Below are 17548 nucleotides of genomic sequence, written 5' to 3'. Positions count from 1 at the left end.
AGGAAGAACAAAATGATCGGCAATTCAAAAACGGACATGCCAAATCTTTAACTCGCTTCCAATCATGTGTGGGTGGCACCCATACTCATTAGATTGTCAGCCTGTCGGTTGAACCCATTGAGTTTGGTGGGTTCTGCCGTTGTTGGTCTAATGTGTATGGGGTCCTTTAGGTATTTTGTTTCCAGTTCTAGGTTAGAATCGAATATCAGATTGTCACATGTAATTAATTTCATTTTACATTTTGATGTGTTTATAAACATGCATTTATAGATGTTCATGATTGCACATCAAGTGATTGTACAGTATAAGCAATCTTAGTTATTTTTTTTTTTTTTTAAATAACCATGGAAATATTTTATAGTTAGTTAATAACTTTTCCTTTTGTCTTTCAGGTTTATTTCCGGAAAAGCTTGGAATTGATTTCATGATGTTGCCCAAACAGTCTTGAATTGGATATCAACCGTAACAGAGAGACAAGCAAATGTCTCGCCGTTTCAGATTCTCCATGAATTAGTGACAAGTCATTACACTTTCACATTTTTTATCATAAATATCTATTTATAACTTGGCAGATCTCATGAAACCAGTGTGTTCTCTGGAGTATTCTCTCCAGGAGAACAGAATCCTTCCAGAGAATAAAGATGGACGCGTTTTACTCTGGAATTTTCTAAATTTGAGTATTTCTTCAGATCATGACCAGTTTGAAAAGGTCCCAGACTGAAAGGTCCGTTGCAAGTGGAGCTCAATCATCTGTACCAGATGGACCACCAAAGGCTCGTTCTGATGATTTTTATATGAGACGATTTAGGTCACAGAATGGTAGTTTAGGTTCTTCGGCCATGTCTCCCGTAGGACCACCTCGTAGTGAGAGCTCTCACCACATTTCCTCTACACCAGGTGTACCTAAAATGGGTGTGAGAGCACGTATTGCAGATTGGCCTCCCAGAAAAGAGAACGTAAAGGAACTTAGAACTAGTCAGGATATGGAGACGGCTAGTATAGAAACGATGTCTGTTAAGAGTAGTCCTAGTAGTCAAGTTAGTACATCTAGTATGAATTCCAGTGACTCTGTTATGCTAAAAAGCATTCAAAATACCCTAAAGAATAAAACAAGACAAGCAGAAAGTTTAGACTCCAGGTTTCTGTCTCCTGAAGGTTACTCCAGTGGAAGCTCCCCTAGAAAAGTTCACCGCAGAATAAGGCAACGGAGTAACAGTGATATTACAATTAGCGAGTTTGATATGGATAATTTTGAAGAGTGTATGTCACCAACTTTTAAAACTGGTCCCTCGCTCCATAGAGAATATGGTAGCACCTCCTCTATAGATAAACAGGGAACATCAAGTGACAGCTTCTTCGACATAATAAAGGGATATAAAAATGAGAAAGCTGATCATCGTGGACATGGACCATCAAAGTTGAGTGAACTGTTACTGAGCAGTGGAAGTAGAGGTTCTGGTTTCTCTTTGGATGTTATAGATGGTCAAAGAGATGGGCATAGAGCCTTCAAAGACAGGGACAAGCCACTAAAGAGACGCTCCAAATCAGAAACTGGAGATTCTTCAATTTTCCGTAAGCTTCGAAATGCGAAAGCAGAAGGAGAGCTTGGAAAAACTGTAGATATTGACGACAATCGTTCTGACGACAGTATTAAGCCATGGACTTGCCCGAAGTGTTTTGCTCATTACGACGTCCAGAGTGTCCTCTTTGATCTGAATGAAGTTGTCATCAACCGGCATAATGTTATCAAACGGCGAAACACCACCACTGGAGCCTCAGCTGCCGCAGCCGCTTCTCTGTCCACGGGACCATTGTCGCACTCCTCCAGCTTCAATTCTCCTACTGGTAGCACCGAAGACCTAAACTCAAAAGACGTTGACCATGGAGATGACAAAAGCAACGATTTAGTAATGAGTTGTCCATATTTCCGTAATGAAATGGGAGGTGAAGGAGAAAAGAAAGTCAGTTTATCAAAATCGAACTCCGGTTCCTTTTCTGGCTGTGAAAATTCTTCCTTTGAGTCGACAATGAGTTCCCACTGTGCAAATGCAGGACTGGCTGTCCTCGAGGTCCCCAAGGAAAATCTGGTTTTACATATTGACAGAGCTAAAAGATATATTGTTGAACATATAGACCTTGGCGCATATTATTTTCGAAAATATTTCTATCAAAAAGGTGAGTTATGTTCAATTTTCTCTAACTTGCATTTTTGTGCTCAACCATGTGTTAAATGAGTTTCTTCCAGCGTAGAACACATTAATTAAGGCAGCTATAGTTTTCGCCAAAAGAATTTCAATCACTGAGAGGTGCAGAAGTTATCTATTGTGCGCCTTGTTCTAAATTTCCTCTTAAAATTCTAATTGCATTCAAGGCTTTTTTAATTATTTTTGGTTGAAAACCTACAAGGAACAAAACGGCATTTACTTACAATTAACTGTAAGGTTAGACATAGAATTTGCACTTCAGTGCCACAGACTAAATCATCTACGGTACTTAAGGCCCTTTTACATTTAGCGATCCGACCAGCGATCCGACCCGGTCAGGATTGCTGGTGCATCGCTAAATGATCGCTAGTGAGCTTTCATACAGAAAGATCTCACAGCGTTGCAGCAGCGACGCAGCGCACGATACTCACCTTTCACACACACCGATCCTGACGTCCTCCCACCCGCGTCCAGCGTCGCTCGTCTCACACAGCAGGAAGCCCAGCAGGAAGCGCCCGACGAGAAATGGAGCCGCCCGATCTCGCGCGATCAGCGATGGACAGCGGGGGAGCCGGTCGGAGGTAAGTATCACACATAGCGATATCGCTAGCAATATCGCTATAACGTCACAAAATCAGTGACGTTGTAGCGATATTGCTAGCGATATCGCTATGTGTAAAACCCCCTTTAGTCTTGCATGCGTTCTATAGATTTTTGCACACAGGGCTATTACCTCTATGCAGCTTGAATAGAACAAATGAAAAGATTGAATTTTGGTTAATGGAATTTGTTCAGGTGTTGGATAAATTCCACTTTAAAATTCAGTTTTAGGACATTTTGCTCAGATTGCTTTTCTTGGATAATGCACTATAAGAGAATAAAGCTATACCATGAATGCTATAGGATTTTATTGGGTGCTGTACCTCAAAATGAGTTTTTCTTTCGAATTATAAAAAACTATAACTAGTCATTAAATGAAATTTTGGATGAGCCTTCCGACCATCTAAGGAGTGTGGGGGGTTTCCTGATTCTCCAACTTATGTCAGATATCTGGGAAAAGGATTGTGCTATTTAGATTTCATGCCGTGATCTGTGGTACAGACCCCCAAAAAAACAGTAATGTGTCTGAAGCTTAAAGGGGTTAACTACCTCTTTACAAGTCCCTTTCATGTGAAATAACCTTATATGCCATAGATATGCACTTTACTAAATACTTTTCTTTCACATATGCTTCTGTAACCTGATCTTCCCTGGTCACAAGATCTGACTTGCTGTGTTGTCATGTTCTTGGCTCTGGAAATTGACAAACGGGAGTGGTTTGCTGTGTGGGAGACCACTGCTCCATTCAGTGGAGCTCGCACTGCTCCATTCAGCGGAGCTCGCACTGCTCCTGTGCATGCTGCTTCAGACACTAAACTCCCTTGTATACAGCAATGTGTGTGTAGAAAAAATATATATAAAAACTCACATATGTTTAAATAGTAATTTGTATTTAATCAAAACATAAAATAAACATATAATAGAAAGTAGCTATAACTATGGTCTGTACTATTTAAGGCTTATGATTTCCATATCTTAGGGTGATTTTTGTCACGCTAACGCCCTGACTGGTGGGCTTGAGCCCCAGGGGGTTGTGGCCCCACTGTGCCACAAACCAGACTACCCCGAAAGGGGCGTGACTAGGACAGCTACCTTGGTCTTCGCTGGAGCCTCTAATGGTGAGGTCAGGCTTGTGCTGCAGGTAGCTGCCAGGTGCCACTCCAGGGTGGCTGTGGCTGCTGATCCCACTTGGGGAGACGGAACACTAGGACAGGTGCAGGTGACAGGCACGACTATCAGACAGGCAGGTGAGCACGGCGGGCACGGCTGAGACACGGGCGGGGACCAATTCGAAATGCACAGGGACACGGGCAGGAAGGAGTGATGTATGGAATAGGAAAGGTCCTGTGCACACAGCAGGTGCAGGTACTGGCAGGAAGGAGTGGAATATGAAGGAACAGGTTTGGACCTGTTCACACTTGGAGGAGAACCGCAAGGCTGTGGAGAAGAGCTGCAGAGCAGCAAGAGCTTCTGCAGAAGCAGAACAAAGCAGAACCATAAGAGTACGAAGCGCAGGCAGAGCTGCAAGCATGCGGAGCACAGGCAGACAGAGAGGACACAAGGAAAGACACAGCAGGGAAAGGAGCCACAGACAAGGAGACTGACAGAGGTAGGATAGAGTTCAGACAAGGTAACGGTGCGAGACAAGGTACAGGGCCAAGGAGACAGGGACCAGGATGTACTGCCACCTGGTGGGCAGAGAGGATACGAACAAGACAAGACAGAGAGCAATGGCACAAGGACCAGGTTATTCTGCCTCCTGGAGGGCGGAAAGACAGGTACAAGGCAAAGCTAGGAATCCGGCCTCCAGAGAAGGTAACACACAAAATGGGAACTGGCAATTCAGCAGCAAGACACTAACTGAGTTAAGACATTGCACAGGCAAGTTCAACTGGCTGGAGCTGCCCTAAATACTAGAGGCCTCTTGATAATTGGCCAGGGACACATTAGACAGGTGCACCCTGATTCCATAAGAATCAGAGTTCTGGCGCAGCCCCCCTATGCACACAGCCAGGAACCATGCAGAGAGCAGGAGGGAAGCAAGAGGCACACAGCATGGAGCCGGCAGCAGACAGAACACACAGCAAGGCCTGGAGCAGTGAGTAAGTTGGGGTGTGAGGGATGGGAGGCCATGCAGTGATGCCTGCAGGGTTGTTACAGATACAAAGTAATCACCGAAAAACAGTGTTAAGAAATAATAGAATATATATATATATATTGTGGCAGTGACTGTTGTGACAGCTAGGGGGTGCTGTATGGGTCATGCACACAGGCATATCCATTGTGGTAATGGAGATAGGATGAACGGCAGGATGGTAAATGACCGTTATGTATCCCAGGGTGGGTGGCCCTGGGATGGAAGTTGGAACATGTGTTGATCAGCAGAGGTACTGCTGAGGTTTTGCTGCAGTGTATCAGGGAAAGCTTCCAGGTGACTTGGTGAGATGGGTGGCACCAGTCACCTACAAACCCACCCATGGGCATGTGTCTAAACACCCATAGTAAGCCTGTATATGTGTGTGTGTATGGCTGGGTGTCTAAAATAGGACCTGCGATGAGGTCATAGCCATGTGATCTGCATCTACATGTGTCTTCCTCCAGTCACCTGACCTGAATCCTACAGAAAATGTATGAAAGGAACTAAAGCTCAGAGTTGTCAAACTACTGAGTTTTCTCTTTTTAAATCATAATGACAACCCAAAACATCCAAATGACCCTGATCAAAAGTTCACATACCCCATTTCTTTATACCGTGTATTGCCCCCTCTAACATTGATGACAGCTTGAAGTCTTTTGTGGTAGTTGTGGATGAGGTTCTTTATTTTCTCAGATGGTAAAGCTACCCACTCTTGGCAAAAGTCCTCCAGTTCCTGTAAATTCCTGGGCTGTCTAGCATGAACTGCGCGCTTGAGATCTCCCCAGAGTGGCTCAATGATATTGAGATCAGGAGACTGATTTGGCCACTCCAGAACCTTCATTTTGTTCTGCTGTAGCCAGTGACAGGTCGACTTGGCCTTGTGTTTTGGATTGTTGTCATGTTGGAGCGTCCAAGTAAGTCCCATGCACAGTTTCCAGGCTAATTGCAAATTTGCCTCCAGTATTTGCTGATAACGTGCTGCATTCATGTTTCCATCAACTTTGACCAAGTTTCCTGTGTCTTTGAAGCTCACACATCCCCAAAACATCAGCGATCCACCTCTGTACTCTACAGTAGGAATGGTGTTCCTTTCATCATAGGCCTTGTTGACCTCTCTCCAAATGTAACGTTTATGGTTGTGGCCAAAAAGTTCAATTTTTGTCTCCTCACTTCAAACTACCTTGTTCCAGAAGTTTTGAGGCTCGTCTCTGTGCTGTTTTGCGTATTGCAGGCAAGATATTTTGTGGCATTTGCGCAGTAATTGCTTTATGGCAACTCGATCTTACAGCCCATTTTTCTTCAAGTGCCTTCTTATTGTACATCCCGAAACAGCCACATCGCTAGTTTTCAGAGAGTCCAGTATTTCAGCTGATGTTATTTGTGGGTTTTTCTTTGCATCCCGAACAAATTTCCTGGCAGTTGTGAATGAAATTTTTGTTGGTCTACCTGGCCTTGGTTTTGTTTTTACAGAGCCCCTGATTTTCCATTTGTTAATCACAGTTTGAACGCTGCTGACTGGCATTATCAATTCCTTGGATATCTTTTTGTATCCATTTCCTGTTTTATACAGTTCAACTAACTTTTCCCCGAGAAAGCTTGGTGGGAACTTGGTGGAGCTTCACACATACACTAGACCAAATCTGCTGCTGTGTGAAGACATCGGTGACACAGAGCTGTCTCATTCACACAGCAGAGGCTTTGTCACAGAACAGATTACATCAGTGACTGCCATCCCCTGTACAGATTAAAAGCTGCAGACCCCCATCACTGGCCATCACACTGTCGGTTCTCACTGCTGCCAGCAGCTGAGCCCCATCACTGCCAGCAGCCTGGGACAGTGAGGGAAGGAATCACTGATAATTAGTGAGTTATGTATTGTAATCATGGAGTAGCCCAGAATACAGGACAATTTTCCCTCCTCACTACAGTTTCACTTTCCATAGATCACTGTTCAGTGTGTGTCTGGGGGGAGGAGCAGCTGGGTGGGTCTGCTCTCTGCACTGAGGCTGCTAGAGGGGGAGGATTTGTTACTGTGTGAGGAGGTGAGGAGGGCTTGTTCATGTGGACGGGGAGGGCCTGTTGCTATGGAGGGTGGGGTTGTTGCTATAGAGGGCAGGTTTTTAGTAGAGTGGGAGGAAACAACCAGTTCTCATTTCAATGCCAGAACACCCCCCCCCCCCCCCCCTTGGACGTGTTCTGCTCAGAAGCAAGAGAGTGATATCTAGAAAACCATGCAAGCTGGTGACAGAAGGTAAATTACTTATTGTCACCATTCTGCAGCCCAGATACAGTTGTGGCCAAAAGTATTGACACCCCTGCAATTCTGTCAGATTATACTCCGTTTCTTCCTGAAAATGATTGCAAACACAAATTCTTTGGTATTATTATCTTCATAGAATTTGTCTTAAATAAAAAAAAACACGAGAATGAAGCAAAAAGCAAAACATTGATCATTTCACACAAAACTCCAAAAATGGGCCAGACAAAAGTATTGGCTCCCTCAGCCTAATACTTGGTTGCACAACCTTTAGCCAAAATTACTGCGACCAACCGCTTCCGGTAACCATCAATGAGTTTCTTACAATGCTCTGCTGGAATTTTAGACCATTCTTCTTTGGCAAACTGCTCCAGGTCCCTGATATTTGAAGGGTGCCTTCTCCAAACTGCCATTTTTAGATCTCTCCACAGGTGTTCTATGGGATTCAGGTCTGGACTCATTGCTGGCCACTTTAGAAGTCTCCAATGCTTTCTCTCAAACCATTTTCTAGTGCTTTTTGAAGTGTTTTGGGTCATTGTCCTGCTGGAAGACCCATGACCTCTGAGGGAGACCCAGCTTTCTCACACTGGGCCCTATATTATGCTGCAAAATTTGTTGGTAGTCTTCAGACTTCATAATGCCATGCACATGGTCAAGCAGTCCAGTGCCAGAGGCAGCAAAGCAACCCCAAAACATCAGGGAACCTCCGCCATGTTTGACTGTAGGGACCGTGTTCTTTTCTTTGAATGCCTCTTTTTTTCTCCTGTAAACTCTATGTTGATGCCTTTGCCCAAAAAGCTCTACTTTTGTCTCATCTGACCAGAGAACATTCTTCCAAAACGTTTTAGGCTTTTTCAGGTAAGTTTTGGCAAACTCCAGCCTGGCTTTTTTATGTCTCGGGGTAAGAAGTGGGGTCTTCCTGGGTCTCCTACCATACAGTCCCTTTTCATTCAGACCCCGACGGATAGTACGGGTTGACACTGTTGCCCCCTCGGACTGCAGGGCAGCTTGAACTTGTTTGGATGTTAGTCGAGGTTCTTTATCCAACATCCGCACAATCTTGCGTTGAAATCTCTTGTCAATTTTTCTTTTCCGTCCACATCTAGGGAGGTTAGCCACAGTGCCATGGGCTTTCAACTTCTTGATGACACTGCGCACGGTAGACACAGGAACATTCAGGTCTTTGGAGATGGACTTGTAGCCTTGAGATTGCTCATGCTTCCTCACAATTTGGTTTCTCAAGTCCTCAGACAGTTCTTTGGTCTTCTTTCTTTTCTCCATGCTCAATGTGGTACACACAAGGACACAGGACAGAGGTTGAGTCAACTTTAATCCTTGTCAACTGGCTGCAAGTGTGATTTAGTTATTGCCAACACCTGTTAGGTGCCACAGGTAAGTTACAGGTGCTGTTAGTTACACAAATTAGAGAAGCATCACATGATTTTTCGAACAGTGCCAATACTTTTGTCCACCCTCTTTTTTATGTTTGGTGTGGAATTATATCCAATTTGGCTTTAGGACAATTCTTTGTGTTTTTTCATTTAAGACAAATTAAATGAAGATAATAATACCAAAGAATTTATGTTTGCAATCATTTTCAGGAAGAAACTGAGTATTATCTGATAGAATTGCAGGGGTGTCAATACTTTTGGCCACAACTGTATGTACTGAGATTATTTGAAAAGCCCGGACAACCCCTTTAACCATGAGTGTAGAAAAAGTTTTGATGTTATCATTCATATTTTCTGAAAAAAAGGCCAAGAAAGCAAAAATTCTGCCGGGGTATGTAGACTTTTGAGCCCAGCTGTAATTTTGTGTCACCAGCCTCCTCTGCTCCAAAGTAAAAAAAAAAAAAAAAAAAAAGCAAATGCCCCTGGCCGTCTTCAGATGGCTTAGGATACAATGATGTAACTGTGCTGCACTGGTGCAAGGAATTCTGGCATTTTCTTTGCATAATTATCCACTCTACAGTCTAGAGACCGGTTGAGGGGTCTATAAATTGGATTGCTACCGTTCTTTCTCATACTTACACTGCTCCTAGCTGTATATGGGGAACATGTAGGAAAAGCCACTGACTCTCAACTTGAGAAAAAGAAAAACCACCTAAGAACAAGATGATTCTCATTTGTATGGAGAAATGTTGGCTGGGTATTTATAGAGCGTCCGTGTTGCTATGCAGGGTTGGCAGCCGCATTTCCAGAATGGTGAAGTCACAGCTATAAATTGTGATTTGCTTTAGAAGCTATGCAAATGAATATAAGCCATGACTGCATAGTTTTCCCTGCTGTAGCTTTCCTGTGCCAGATGTTATCATGCAGCCCCAGCTACTAAATAACCCCCCCAAAACAGTGATGAATGCAAACATTGTGCTGTGCTTGCGTTAAATAGCAAAAGTTGCTATGTAGCCTCACTGTCTACAGCTACAGAATCTGCCAATATCGACAAGTTTGGCCAACAGTCTAATTTATATGGGGGCCTCTGACAGATAATGTTGGGGTACAGGAGGATCATGCATGTCTCATGTTGATGTTAGGCTCACTAGGTGAGGTGTATCCTCAAAGCCTAAGGTGCAGGTGGGCACACGGGCAATGGGTGTCTGTACTGCAGGCAGATGAGGTACAGGTAGCAGAGGTTTTAGAGACTACAGACAGGAGTCCTAAAACAGCAGAGGTCCTGGAGGAACGCCCTAACGGGCAGCAGAGGTCCTGGAGGAACGCCCTAACGGGCAGCAGAGGTCCTGGAGGAACGCCCTAAGGGGCAGGTAGTTGCTAACTACCTGCCTGGTGTGTCCAGTGTTGATCTCTACCGGCGAGTCAGTGGCTTCTGCTCAAGGTACATTGACAGAAAAGCAGCTTCTCACACCCCATCAAAAGAGCAGAAGGGAAAGAACTACTGTGTTTAATGTTGAGCAGCTGAATTGCCGGCAGGAGAGGTCAATGAACGCTATGTGCCAGAGCACAGTCTGCAAGGAGGACACTGTTACATTGCGATCGGTAATCCACCAGAGCCACTCTCTTGACACCAGATTGCCCTGTAATAAGCTTGCCTAATGGACAGCGGATGTTCATCAGCTCTAGAATGCAAATATAAGGCAATGAGCACAAGCATGGTGCAGTGTAGCCCGAGGTGACTGCTCACAGGCCCAGGAAGAGTGTCTGACACTTGGCATTGGGGTGTGTTCACAACCGGTAGATTATTTATCTTGAATTTCAAGCAGAATTTCTGCAGTAGGAATTGACCTGTGGTGCCGATTTATACATAAGCTGAAATCCACAGCACGATCTGCAATAAATATGAATGTAATGCATGCAGATTTTAGTTCTGATTAGCAGCAGAATCCACAGCAAAAATGTGTGCATTTTAATGTACCGTAATATTGGGAGAAAATCTTAAGATTGGAGAACATGAGATCATGTTTAATAGATATATCCTCAAATGAGGTCATGAGGAGCAATTGTCATAAATCCTCAGAGAAGAGGGTGGCTTCTTCTAGGCCAAGTAAGCACATCGCGGTTTGCTTTTCAGCTTTTTTTGTAAGCGCTTAGATAAGTCTCTATTTTGTGGGCTCATCACAGCGCTACTTGTAGCGGGGTATGTGCTGGCCCAATATGCTTATTTGTGTAGTTTTTAAAAGTATGGCATTGGTTTATTGATTTTTTTGGAGTCGTCGATCAGTCTAAAATGTTCTAGAGAAGCGACGTTATTGTGGTTCTTCAAATGAACAAGAATCTGTAAAGGAAATGTGCAGAGATCCCTCAGCATGCCATGTGTTTTCCCAAATCCAAGATGAATAGTAATAACAAAAATTGTTAATTATTTCCCTAGAACTGTGCTCCACAGAGCCCATCTGAATATAGCCGAGGCCGGGCATATTGAGATCTGTCCTTGGCTTTGTGTTGAAGACCCTTAGACAATAAATGGAGCAGTGGTGCCGGTTTATAGCCTGGTTCTTTAGATAAGCCGCCCTGAAAGGCAGCGGTCCTTCCAAAACTGCTGACAGGTTCGCTTTAAGTACCAAATGCTAGATGCTCAAGAACAACTATAAGTCCCAGCTTAACATGCCATTGTGATGCAGGCGCTCTGCTGCTTGTGGTTTTGAATTGTTGTAAAAGAAATTCTCGCTCCGTATATAAACTGTTCCCTATTTATGCTAAAGGTTAGGATTTTTTTTTTTGCTCTTTTTCATTGGAGATCCCCACTGGTTACCAAATACTACATCTCAAGGGTCTCCAATTGGAAGCCCTATTATATAGTGGTGATATCGTGGGTTCTGGGGTCTTGACAACAACCACAGTGCTTTTCCTAAAAGACAAATACTGTTACGGGGCCACCACAGAGTATTCTAATGGGATCCAACCTAAGCCTTTACTGGTTAAGTCATGAAAAACAAAGAAGAAAGGAACAGGCCATACAAGGGGATCACCAGAGACAGGAAAAATAGCGTACAAAATATTGAAGTTTATTGGGGTCACCCCTGACAAAGCCACTGAGGGTGGCGACACGCGTCGGTCTCTGCTCTGCCTAATCTCACTCCACATGGGTCCCTCTACCAGATGAACACCACTCTGTGCTACTATACACGGGTGGTGTCTCTCAGCTTCTACCATTAACCTCTTGTGCACCCCTACCATTGGTGCCTAGCCACATGGGCCCATATGCTTTGCATTTTTTAAGCACTGTTCATCGGTACGCTGCTTATGTTATTGTGCTCACACACCTGCACACCTTCTTTTTGTACTCTGTGTGGTGTGGTTATAGGTGGCTGCCAGCATTGTGGCCCAGGTGGGCACTTAATTATTATTTATGCTGTTTCTATTTTGTAAATACGTCGTATATATGAATAATTGCCGTGCACAGGTATTTTCTAGATGGTATGCTGGTTATATGGCTATTAGGTCTGTATTCAGATTTTACTGTTGTGGAGTTTGCTTTAGGTAGTTGGCCCTATTATGAGCCCAGTAATTATTGAGTTGTCACATGTGTGACCAGTTTTAATGTTTTTAAATGTTTTTTTGTGTCCAATAAACTTCAATATTTTGTACGCTATTTTTCCTGTCTCTGGTGATCCCCCTTGTATGGCCTGTTCCTTTCTTCTTTGTTTTTCATGGCTTTTCCTAAAAGAACCACAAATGAATATATTCAAGCGTAGAGACTAATGAAGTATTTATTACGTGATGGCTCGGTACAAGTCTCTAGCAGTGGATGTTGACTCTATTCATAAAATATATTCTAAAGCGCTTCTGCCACTGTTAAATTTCAACATAGAAATTACATTTATTACTTTTTTTTGTCACTATTCAGAAAATATTACTTAGGAGCAAATTATCCTGCATCTGTGGGGTGGATCTTCAGTAAAGGGTTACTCCAATCCAATGAAAGAGAACTTTTTGGGGCGATTTTTACTTCCGAAAGAAGGAATATAGCTGTATAGATCCCAGCAGAATAATAAATGACTAGTTTTGTAGTAATCTACTTTGCCAGTGCTAAGAGATCAAGCTGTGAGGTTACATGTAAATCTGACTGCAAATGCATTAATCCATGTTGCGGCATTTACATGCCCCCAATATGTTTCCAGGCTAATTATTGCTGTACTAGGACTTCTTTAGCCATAATGCTAAATTGACTAATAAAATCGTACTGCTAGATTCCCTTTAAGTCTTCTTTGGCATTGATTGTTACTTCACATGAAAAGAAGAAGCTGCTAAAATACGTGAGGCAAGATTTATTGGAAGTATCAGTTCTGAAAGTCAATATAAACCCTTTCCACATGACTTTGGATGTGAAGCCAAACCTGAACCTTCTTTTGCAGACACATGTTTCGGGCTGTTTGCCCCTCATCAGAGCAAACCAGCAAAATTTGGTTTTGCTGGTTGAGAAGCCTCCAGGGGGAGAGGTAAGGGATTCAATTTGTTGAGATCACCAAGTTGACATATGGAGACTTATAAGTCATGCAATTCTCTTCTGGGAATTTAGACATGCAAATTGCCAAAGTGAAAAGACAGGAACTCTAGTGCTGTCTATTCTAAGTAGCAATCCTAAAAGTTGATATTGATCCTTAACGAGTCTTGCCACATGATTTAGGCTAAAAAGCCAAACTAGTCGTTCCATTTGCCGACACGCTTTGCCGACACAGCCACATGCGGAAAGTATGCAGAACAATGCATTCCTATGTGGGCGGAATTGCCGCGATTCAGCAAATTAATGAGCATGCTGTGGATTTTTTCGCGATGCGATTCTGCCGCAGGAAAATCCGCAGCATTAGCACAGCATTGTGGAATCCCATTGGAATGCATGGGATGCTGGTGGTTTGCGTTTTTGCTGCAAAATCGCGCGGTAAAAGCCGCCACGAAAATGCGAAAAAACCTGAACGTGTGAATGCTGCCTTAAAGTTGGAAAATGTAAAATCTCCAAAATGTACATTGCTTACGTGTTTCAAATCATTACCGGTTCCCACGTAAAGTAAATTGGAACTACCTCTGTTACCAGGTATAGACACCCGTGTACGGACTGCAATGCCCGGACTGACTGGATGTCTCCGCACCCAAACCTAAAGGGAGTTTGTCAGCACAAATGAACTATTCAAACCAAGTACAGACTCTCAGTGCACCCCATGTGCATCTTTTCACCTACTTTTTTCCCCTTTTCCCCGCCCCCCCAGTTTGATTGACAGCTCTGGCTTTTATAGCGCCAGAGACTGGCAGAGATGGATGGAAAACAAGTAGGAGGGGAAGGTGCACTTAAATATTTGGCAATGCCAAGAATGCACAGAGCATCTCTGCTTGGTTTGGACAGTCATTGTGTGTTGATAGACGTACGAGAGGCTCTATGTTGGGGTCAGTGGACGCACAGTCAGCTCAGGCAGGCATTTCGGTCCGTATGTGAACCATCTGAACCCGGCCTATCTGAAAAAAGAAATTTGCTAACATGTAATGGCACCATGACCTGCCTTCCTTCACTGCTTCCTAAATATCATAAGGGGCGCTCTACACATTGGGCAGGTCTGATCATAACACCTCCTCCTCCATGCAGTCCTAATTTGGACAAAGCATGTAGGATGTACCTCGTAAATGCATTCATGCTGTTATTAAACTAGGTAGTGCACTTAGTCTTCTTTGACCCACATTAATGTCAATGAGCCCCATGGGTTTTAGGCCCCCTGTTTGTACAAACCAGCAGGTGGGTGAGGTGCCCGGCGGTCAGAGCAGATGCCTAGATATCTTTAGTATGTGTTGTCTTTATTTTTGCATGCACAGTGCAAAGTCTTCACCATGGCTTGGACACTGATGAAATCACATCGGCTTTATTCTCACTTAGACTTTGCAAAAAAACGCAACTTAGCCACAGTAAGTGCATAAGTCCTGAAAAATGTCTGGTCATTTTGTTAATAGCACATTGATCAATACAAGGTTATGTCCTTGTCGGTTGGAGGGGTTTCAGGTTTTACTGTATTGACGTAAAAATAAACTAAAAGGCCATTATACGAAATGCAGTTCAGCGAGAAGACATCAATGAAATGTTCTGTCTTCTGACACTTCGCCTTTTCCCTTCTTCACTGAGCTGCCTCTATATCCTGCTGATATTACTCTGCATGGCGTACCCTTTATATTATAATGCTGTAAAACTTATTGGGTGTTAGTTTCCAGCCCCGGCATTTCTTTTACCAGTGAATCAGTATTCTGTTGATAACTGGCCCATGGAGTAGCTGGGTAATGTATAGGCAATGGATCTGACTCCATCCTGTGAGAAAACCTTTTCATAGCCTCACCAGATAATTTCCTTTTCAGAGGAGATATCTTTCTAGTGCTTCCATTGGAAGTTGCAATCCGTAACGTCAATATACACCCTTTAACTTAGAGCCTTGCCACATGATTTAGGATAAAAGTCAAATGAGAATCTCAATATGCAAACATTTGTTTTGGGGTGTTTCCCGCTCCTCAGTGCATAGCACTTGATCTGATTTGGCTGTATGAAAGGTCTCTGACTGGGGTTTAAGGAGTAACATTACTCCTTATGGAGAGTAAGGGTATGTTCCCATGGTCAGGAATGGCTCAGTATTTCCTCAGGATTTGACACAGGTTAAATCTGCACCAAATCTGTATCTGACGTCACTGGCAGGTCACCTGCGTTTTTGATGCGTTTTTTCATTGCATGCGTTTTTTTTGTCACTTGAAATAAAGCTAATTGAAAGTTGGCTTCTGAGAAGGAAAAAAAGTGATTTCCTGTTTACAGATATATTGAGGGAATGTTCCCACAGTCAGTAAACGATGCGGGCTGGACGCTGCGTACATCCTTAATGTCCAAAATGCAGCATCCAGCTGTTACAGAATAGTGGATGGGATTTCAAGAAATCCCATGCCCACTATGTGTACACCAATGCCCGTGGTTCACCCCCAGAGATGGACATGCAGTGTGTCTTTCCAGACCGCAGCATGTCAATTTATGTAGTGGAAACTATCCGTCTCCGCTGTGTAAATTGCCCATAGACTTTCATTAGATGCGGTAAAACCGCATTTTATTCGGTCGTCCGTGACAACACCACCGGAGAGAGGGGATCCGCCCTTCAGGAACAGGAAACCTACAGATACAAAAGGTACCTCTCCCACGCATTAGTTGGTTTCCTGTTCCTAGAGGACAGGACTTCCTATGGATCGTCGGAGATATTCCCAGGCCGGCTGACCGACCCAAGTAGCGGGGGGGGTCTCCTACCTCGGTCAGCACAGGGTCCCTGGAAGTGCCACGGTGGGGCCGGGTAGGTCTCCACGGCAGTGGACGGAACAGGTGGAGCAAGCCGTCCACCAGAGTCAGCCGTCTCCAGAGTGCCAGCACCAGGTATGTATGCCCCGGGCCCCACCTGGTGTGTTCCCCCCAGGGTCCGGTCTTCTCGTCCGGGCAGACGTTGGCGCCCGGTCGGCGGGCGCAGGGCAGCGCACGGGGGGGCTGGAGGCATTACCGAGCCGGGGCACCGTGCCGGCTCCTTTCCGTGCGCTCCCGCGGTCTCAGGAGAGCGGCGGAGGTGACGCACTGGAGGGGGCGGAGCCGGGAAAGCCGGAAGTGGGGTGCCGGCTGGCTTCCAGTGTGCGCCGCAGAAAGGTGGCTGTCCTTGGTCACGTGGGGGGGGGGGGGTCAGTCGGAGCACGGGGCGGGAAGGTCACGGGGGGGTCCGGGTGGGCGGTGCCTTCAGCCAGAACCCTGCTGACCCGGATATTCAGGGGGCATTATAAGGCAGGTGGGGACGCTGCTGTTGTGCTTTTGAAGGCCCATTACAGTAATGGAGGCAACGGAAGCCCCCATAGATCAGCAGGACAAGGTGCAGCAGGAGCGCCCGCAGAAACAGGCCACAGTGAAGTCTCATACAAGTGGCCAGCAAAAGAAGCAAGGATGAACGAGCGGACAGAGCCACAGAAGTTCCTCCAGGCTGAAGGATCCCCCTGCCTCCCTCCGTGATCCGGTACCTGTTCTTCTGCATGGGTAAGAGATCTCCGTGAATGTACCCTGATGCAGTGTTCCCTTACATATTTTCGCAGGGGAAGAAAAGTACGGGAAAACAGAAGCACAGGGAATGTGCCCTCTGTAGTTGCCCCTTGCCAGATGGCCACCCTAAAAAGTTGTGTCAGCCATGTGTGCGACAGACGGTAGGGTTTAAAAGGTAACAATAGCCCATGGGTAGATTGGCAGGCCCTTACACTCTCCCCCCCCTTTATACAGGTAGCGGTAGAGACGCCTGACTTCACTTCAAGCCTGAGGGAGATAATCAGGACAGAGATGAAAGCCATATCACAAGGGGAATCTTCTAGGAGAAGAGAGGCTAATTTTTTAGGCTCTGAGTCCTCGGTCGCCCCTAGGAAAGACTTTGACTCCTCGGAGTCCCCGGCCTCCTCTTCGTCTTCTTCAGATGAAGACTCTAGCCAGTTATGCTTCCCTTTATAGGCTGGTCACAGCAGTACGGTCCACCATGGGGGTAGCAGACACAAAGCCGGAACTCTCAGCACAGGACATAATGTTCGGGAGTCTAGACCCCAGGAAGTCCAGGACCTTTCCATTGAATGATAAAGTCCAGAGTCTGATAGAGAATGGAAGAGGCCCGAAAAAAGGGGCACCTTGCCACCAGCCTTCAAGCGGAGGTACCCTTTTGATGACCCAGTGGTAAACAGATGGGGTAAGGCCCCTAAGCTGGGCGCGGCAGTAGCCAAAGCCTTCAAAAAATCCTCCATAGCTTTTGACGACATGGCCTCCTTAAAGGATTCGCTGGATAAAAAAGCGGATTCTTTTCTAAAGGGAACATGGGAGAGGTCAGCGGGCGCGCTAAGACCAGCAATAGCTGCCACATGTATAGCCAGATCCATGATGGTC

General features: G+C 45.0%; 1 protein-coding gene across 7 annotated transcripts in view; it reads left to right on the top strand.

The window, feature by feature from the left end:
* Positions 1–17548, top strand: part of SIPA1L1 (signal induced proliferation associated 1 like 1) — a 314165-nt gene that overhangs the window by 161323 nt on the left and 135294 nt on the right. For all 7 annotated transcript variants that reach the window (XM_073552718.1, XM_073552717.1, XM_073552714.1 and 4 more), the window contains one exon: positions 393–2175. In XM_073552718.1, the coding sequence (XP_073408819.1) occupies positions 693–2175 (1483 nt within the window). In that variant the 5' untranslated portion in view covers positions 393–692. The remainder of the gene's footprint in view (positions 1–392; positions 2176–17548) is intronic.

The sequence above is a fragment of the Dendrobates tinctorius genome, unplaced genomic scaffold (genome assembly GCF_039654945.1).
Source record: "Dendrobates tinctorius isolate UK_male_01 unplaced genomic scaffold, ASM3965494v1 ptg000194l, whole genome shotgun sequence".
Lineage (NCBI taxonomy): Eukaryota > Metazoa > Chordata > Amphibia > Anura > Dendrobatidae > Dendrobates > Dendrobates tinctorius.
The sequence above is the reverse complement of the archived record's forward strand: the minus strand, read 5'-3'. Positions and strand labels throughout refer to the sequence as shown.